Source organism: Arachis stenosperma, chromosome 7, assembly GCF_014773155.1.
Source record: "Arachis stenosperma cultivar V10309 chromosome 7, arast.V10309.gnm1.PFL2, whole genome shotgun sequence".
NCBI classification, from domain to species: domain Eukaryota; kingdom Viridiplantae; phylum Streptophyta; class Magnoliopsida; order Fabales; family Fabaceae; genus Arachis; species Arachis stenosperma.
Genome location: NC_080383.1, coordinates 39,784,488 through 39,792,000, shown reverse-complemented (window position 1 = coordinate 39,792,000; position 7,513 = coordinate 39,784,488). Strand labels below are relative to the sequence as shown.

Below are 7,513 nucleotides of genomic sequence, written 5' to 3'. Positions count from 1 at the left end.
TTATTATACTAAATAAAAAGTTAGGACTCTATATATAATGAATTATATTTTATAAATGTTGTATTAATTAATTTTTATTGTTCAAATCCGTTAATAATATAATTTGATATTAATCCTAAATTATCAAAAATACAACATTCATATATTTTTAGTTGATTATACATTTAATTTTAATAAATCTGTTGGATATTTAATTTCGTGTACATTAATTAGTTATATATTTAATTTTAATAAATCTGTTGGTGATAATTTTTCATGTGAAATAGGTTTTAGATCTTCTTCAACTCTTGCTGCTAGCTACTTTACTTTGAAAAAAGAAGGGAAATTATCATTTGAAAAAGGTAATTATAATTTTCTTATATTTTCTTTTAAATACTATTTAAGTTTTTAATATCTGATTTGCATATAAAAGAATAAATTTCTTGCCTTTAGAATATATAAAAATTTTTAATGAATAGATTTTTTAAAATCCTTATTTGTAATCCCTCTTAGTCATGTCAATCGATAAGTCATGGATTGGAAAACCACGAACCACGCATGAGTATAAAGATGGTTTAAACAAGTTTTTGGATTTTACTTTTGAGCATCGATCTCTCGCGGGTCGTCAGATTAAATGCCCTTGTCCGGTGTGTGGTTTTGGCAAGTGGCAAACAAGAGAGAAAGTTTTTGAACATTTAATAGTCAAGCCATTTCCAGAAAACTACAAAGTTTGGTATTGGCATGGTGAAGAAGTAGTTGGAGTTGGGTCACAAGTTCATCAAACTAGTCACATTGTACAAGATGATTCGACATCTCAGCATCCAATGGTAACAATGCTCAATGACGCGTTTGGAGTTGCTGGACCTGACTTGAATGAAGATGGAGATGGAGATGAAGATAACATAGAAGATGGAGATGGAGACAATGCAGAAAATGAAGAGCACAATGGAGAAAATGTAGAATTTTACATGTTGTTAGAAGATGGCAATGAACAATTGTATGAAGGGTGCACAAAGTATTCAAAATTGTCTTTCTTAATTAGTTTGTATCACATAAAGTGCTTATATAGAATAAGCGACAAAGCCATGACCGAAATTCTCAAGTTATTAAAAGATGCCTTTGGAAATGCAAAGATTTCAAATACATTCTATGAGGCCAAGAAAACCATAAATAAACTAGGGCTTAATTATACCAAGATACCTGCTTGCCCTAATGACTGCATGTTATATTGGGGGAAGGATGAAGATTTGCAAGAATGCAAAAGATGCAAGACATCTAAATGGAGCGATGCTAAAAAGAAGAAACCAGCAAAGATCTTGCGATACTTTCCACTAAAACCGAGACTTCAACGATTATTCATGTGTTCTAAGACTGCTCAATCAATACAATGGCATGCTTTGGCAGAAAAGAAAGATTCGAAGATGAGGCATCCGCGGGATTCTGAAGCTTGGAAGACATTTGATTTACTTCATGATAGGTTTGTCGAAGATCCTCGAAATGTACGTCTTGGTCTTGCAGCTGATGGATTCAACCCCTTTGGAACTATGCGTACAAACTATAGCATTTGGCCAGTGGTGCTTATTCCATACAATCGGCCTCAATGGGAGTGCATGAAGCCAACATCACTTATCTTGTCAATGATTATTCCTGGAGAGAAAATGCCGGGGAACAACACAGACGTATACTTACAACCTCTTATTAAAGAGTTAAAAGAGTTGTGGTATGATGGTGTTCAAACATTAGATAGGTTCAGGAATGAAATGTTTACATTGCGAGCAGCATTAATGTGGACAATTAGTGATTTTCCAGGCCTTGGTAACTTATCTGGGTGGAATGTACACAGTAAATATGCTTGTCCTACATGTAACTTCAGCACTGATTCATATAGATTAAAGCATGGTGGAAAATGGTATTTTTTGGGGCATCGCCGTTTCTTAGAAAGGGGTCATAAGTTTAGGCTAAGTCATGCAAAATTTAATGGAAAAATTGAGTTGAGGGATCCCCCAGCAGTACTAACAGGATCAGAAATATTGGAACAACTTGAAGGAATCAATGTTTCATTTGGGAAAGAACTACAGGAAAGTAAAGGTAAGAGGATTCAACGAAAAGTTGTTGAAGAAGATGATGAATCGGGGATATGGAGGAAGAAAAGCATATTTTTTTATCTTCCTTATTGGGAGTCTAACTTATTGCGCCATAATCTAGATGTTATGCACATTGAAAAGAATGTTTGCGACAATGTATTATACACTTTGCTCAATGAGACTGGAAGGTCAAAGGATAATCTCAAAGCTCGTAAGGATCTTAAAGAAATGGGTATAAGGAAAGATTTATGGCCAGATGAAAATAGGAGATATCATCCATCTTTGTTCACAATGTCAAATTCCATGAAAGATATATTCTTGCGTACTATAAAGAATATTAGAGTACCAGATGGTCTCTCAAGTAATATTTCACGGTGTGTTGACCTGAAGCAAAGAAAGCTTTCTGGATTGAAGAGCCATGATTGCCACGTTCTTATGCAGCAACTATTACCCATTGCCATACGTAATGTGCTGCCAGATAAAGTTACTGCAGTGCTAATAGAGTTGTCTTCATTCTTTCAACAGTTGTGCTCTAAAAGCTTAAGTCTTATAGAACTTGAGAAGCTCCAACCTCGAATTATCCTTACCCTTTGTCATTTAGAAATGTTGTTCCCTCCTTCTTTCTTTACAATCATGGTTCATTTAACTTGTCATCTAGTTGATGAAGCAAAACTCGGAGGACCAGTACACTATAGGTGGATGTATCCTATTGAGAGGTAAATATCTCTTTTCAATCATTATTCATTTAACTTATCACTTAGTTATATCTTGCTTAGGTATTTAACCTGTCACTTAATTATACAAACTAGGTATTTAGGTCATTTGAAGTCCTATGTACGAAACAAAGCTAAATCAGAAGGTTCTATAGCTAAGGGATACGTGGCTAAAGAAGCTCTTACATTTTGCTCTCGATACTTAGAAGGGATTGAGACAAGATTTAATAGGCCACCACGTGTTGATGATCGTTCGGATGATAATTATAGTACACATGTGGATTCCCTTTTTCCACAAATGGGGAACTCAAAGGGAGCTTTCACAGTATTTGAGTTGTCACCTATGGAAAAAAAACAAGCACATCGATATGTGGTTTTAAATTGTCCATATGTCAAACCGTTCATTGAGTAAGTGCTTAAGGATTTTCGTACATTTTTTTTATTTACTTGAAAATAGTTGTTTAGTTAGAGTTAAACTTTCATATCTGACAGTGACTTCAAAGATTTTGTACGAAGACGATCTAAGGGTAGAAGGCCTTCAAATGTAGAGATAGAAAAAAGTCAATAAAGATTTTGTTACTTGGTTTCCTGCGCAGGTAAATAGAGAAGTGATAATTTTTTGCTAATATTGAGCTAGTATTTGTGGATATAATAACTAATATCTCTATCATAATAGCTTATGAACCCAGATATTATGAATACTGTGCATGAGGATTTGAGATACTTAGCAAGGGGTCCATCACGATATGCCAAGAGGTTTTCTACATTTAGTATTAATGGGTTCTCCTTTCGAACTACCAATCGAGACAAAGGGTTAAAGACCCAGAATAGTGGAGTTTTTTTAATGTCTTCAACTCCTTGTGTTGCTAGCGCTAGTGATGCTGATGTTAGGAATGGTGATTTGTCATATTATGGCAAACTAGAAGATATTATAGAACTAAACTACAATGGCCGATTTCGGGTTACTTTATTCAAATGTAAATGGGCTGACACCACTAGAGAACGGGGCTGTAGAAAGGATAATTGGGGTTTTACTTCTATTAATTTTTCACGAGTAATACACAGTGGTGACCGAGAGGAGGATGATCCATATATTGAAGTCTCACAAGCTCGAATGGTGTATTTTGTCAATGATGAAGTGAATAAAGATTGGAGTGTTGTCGTGCATTTGAAGCCAAAAGATTCATATGATATGGGGGGAAATGAAGATGATGAACCATGCGAGAATGAGCCATGGTCAGAGCAAAACTTAGATTCTTTATTTGAAAATGGTGATAATCTATCATTGTTAAGAGATGAGGTAGATGATGAACTACTAGATAATAACATTGGAGAAGACGAACACATGTCAGAATAGTAGGTGAGTTTTATTAATAAGTGGTTTATTATAGAAAAATAATTTTTGTCTACATTTTTTCTTTTTCAATTTAACTTTTGTTTGTAAATTTTACATAAATATGTTGTTTAGACTCATTAATTGATTTAATGGAACTACTAAACCTTGATGCACATTTTATTCTATATTTATTAATTATTTATTTGATCTATTATGCAGATATGCCAAAGCAAAAGAAGTACAAGAATTTACTTAAAGCAGCAGCTGCCAATTCTTCACAAGACAAGTCAGTAGCAGCTGCCAATTCTTCACAAGACAAGTCAGTAGCATCAAATGCATCACAAGTCAAGTTCCTAGTAGCTGCAAATTCCTTCCGAGACAAGTCGGCAGCAGCTGCAAATTCCTCCCGGGACAAGTCGGCAACAGCTACAAATTCCTCCCGGGACAAGTCAGCAGCTTCAAATTCCTCCTGGGACAAGTCAGCAGCTTCAAATTCCTCCCGAGATAAGTTGACAGCAGTTGCAAGCTCCTCCTGAGACAAGTCGGCAACTTCAAATTCTTCTGAGCCATCATCAGTTGCTCCAACTATATTTGAGCATCCATCCGAACCTAAACATAAACGTGGGCGTGAATCTAAGCATTACTGGACTGTTGATGCCATAGGTATGTAATATTCTCAAATGTAATATTCTCCAGCCACCTATCACACCATTTCTTTCACTCCTCTTCCTTTCCAAATTTCACTATCTTCCAATTTACATGTCCTTGTTCAGATTTTCCTCCGAAATATTTATGAGTCATGAAATGTTCATTTTAGTTTTATTTTTCGTTAATTTGGAGCAAGATTAGCCCAGATTTTTTCGAGAATTAATCTACTTATTTGGTTCAACTTATTCTTTAAGTTTTTTTCTCTTTCTGAAACGTCCCTACCTTTCTGAAAATTTGTTAAATTAAAAAAGACTTTAAAATTTAGACAAATAAACCCACCTAAAAGACTCATTTCCACTTTGATTTCTAGAAATATTAAGCTGATTGTTGAAGTTTAGCTTCTTCCTCATTTAATTTCTATAGAGGCAATGCTTGGTCATTAAAACATTATCACAACAAAGAGCAAAATATTCAGAATAACAAAAAAGCTTTGAAGTTATTGATCTTCACGCATATTTTACATATGCATGATTTCTCTAAAGTTGATAATTCCATATTAAAGAAAATTAGATACCAGATCTGAATGAAAACTTTTAGCATAGCATGATTTTATTGAGATACATGTTCTGACTCTAATGTATCCTTTACTAAAATTATGTTACGAGAATATATAGTACATTTTTTTCTTGTTTTAATAATGATATTTATCTTGCAGTGGATATTACTAATATTAGCCTATTTTCACCTTGATTCGGAATTCTGATGTATAATATATAGTATTATATATGTTGCTGTTACATTATACCTTGCACAAGAATCAATCTTTTATAATATATCTATCATCATATGTTTTATTCTTTAGTTGCTCAATTACTCATTTATTTATATTTATTTATCTATTTTAGATGAATATGAAAATAGTACACGCCTTCATTTATTAGTGAAGGATGTGCATAATTTGCCAGAAGGTTTGCGCATAGTTGTCAATTTTGATAGACAACATGCAGCAATAGGAGAAGCAGCCGGACTCCTTGCAGGAATTTGTGGGCAATTGGCCACTGATTGTGTAGCATTTTAAATGTGGGACATCACTCACAAGAAAATAGATGGAAGTTATGTTAATGAAAAGGCTAAAGAAATAGCGGTAAGACTAAAGTACAATAAGTAACTTGTTTGTATTTCTTTTTCTTTCTTTTTTATAAGATAATATTATGTTTGATTCTTTCCCTTTCTTTTTATATATGTAGGAGAAGATTGAAGCATATAGTAGTCAACAAGCGGTGGAATCAACCATTAATTCTCCTCTTGATGCTCTTGGAGTAGTTCTTAGGAAAGAGCACCCTGGTCGTGTTCGAGGTTTAGGCATGGGAGCTGTTCCAACTGTTGCTTTCAAGAACAACACCACAAGAATTAGTCAGATGAACTTAGGTTCTTCAAATGATGCTAGCACATCATCTACTTGTGGTTCCAATGTGCAAAAAGAGCTGGATACTGTTAAAGCGTAGTTGCAAGCATTAGTCTCTTATATTGCTTTTAAGGAAGGAGGTAAAATTCCAGTAGAATTAGTTGGAATGTTTCTTACTCAACAAATTTCACAGGTACAAATACAATTTATGTTCTTAATACCTTATTCCATGTGTAATACAAAAAAGTTGTTAAGTATCTTAATGGACTGGATCTATCAAATAAAGCTAACCCTATTCTAACATGCAGACCATCCTTTATCAAAAGAAACCTCGCTCTTTCTCCTTCTCTCTCTCTATTTCTTTCCGTCTCTCACTATCTCACATTCCTTCCTTGGATACTTTATTGAGCATGAATAGTTAATTACATTCTAAATAGAGATACCCTTTATTGTTAAATATGGACTATGCAACATTTAATTAATTAATTTATTTCAGGTATAGTACAGTAGCCATAGTTAAATGTAATTAAACAATAATTTTTGCTTGATGTATTATGGACAACATAATCTCACATTTGGCTGTTTATGTGATATGGCATAATGCATGGGGGCATTTCGTGGTACGACACCCTTTTTAGCATAATTATTAGTACGAACCTCGTCAATGACCTATCAGATACAATGGTAATAATAGAAAGCATTATTGACTTTATATATGTCTCAGTCATATGAGTATATATTTGGCAGAGTAGTGCTTCCTGATTATTTTAGGATTGGTCCTTACAATAATGAGCATATTATATATTGTTGGCATATTATAAGACTCATAATAATCTTTATGGGCTCATTTTTGTATAGTGAAAGCTCATTGTTATCTATATGTTAGAGATATAACTTTATCTTTTTTTATCAAGAGTAGAATAAAGTAGTAGCTCTGAATTCAAGTAGTACTGTATAAAAGTGCAGTTTGTGTGATTGTATATATATAGAGAGAGTGGAAGTGGTGGTGGTGATGGTGCATGTGGTATATAGCAGTTTTAAGATAAGATATAATTTGGAGGGTAGCTACATGGATATTTATTTGACAAAATAGAGAGAGATCGATGGTTGAAATAGTTAAATTAGTGTGAGTTTCCTTTTCCTAATTCCCAGAAAACAGAGGATTTATTGTGCAAAAGTGCAGTTTTCTTTTTTGATTGAATAAATTTATATTAATAGTTTCAGATTCAATTTTATATCTTTTTTTATTGTACCCATAATTATATTTTTGTTGTAGGGATTGGATCAAGAGAGTGAGATTCCATCACCAAGAGAGTTAGGAAGTAGGTCTTCTGGAGCGAGCAACAAA

The 7,513-nt window shown here is 33.6% G+C and overlaps 1 protein-coding gene across 1 annotated transcript; it reads left to right on the top strand.

The window, feature by feature from the left end:
* The first annotated feature begins 494 nt into the window (after positions 1-494).
* On the top strand, positions 495-4,133 carry LOC130939727 (uncharacterized). The gene is made up of 3 exons (XM_057867813.1): positions 495-2,779; positions 2,873-3,101; positions 3,453-4,133. Exons 1-3 carry the CDS (start codon positions 495-497, stop codon positions 4,131-4,133), a joined length of 3,195 nt encoding a protein of 1,064 aa, XP_057723796.1.
* Positions 4,134-7,513: the final 3,380 nt, after the last annotated feature.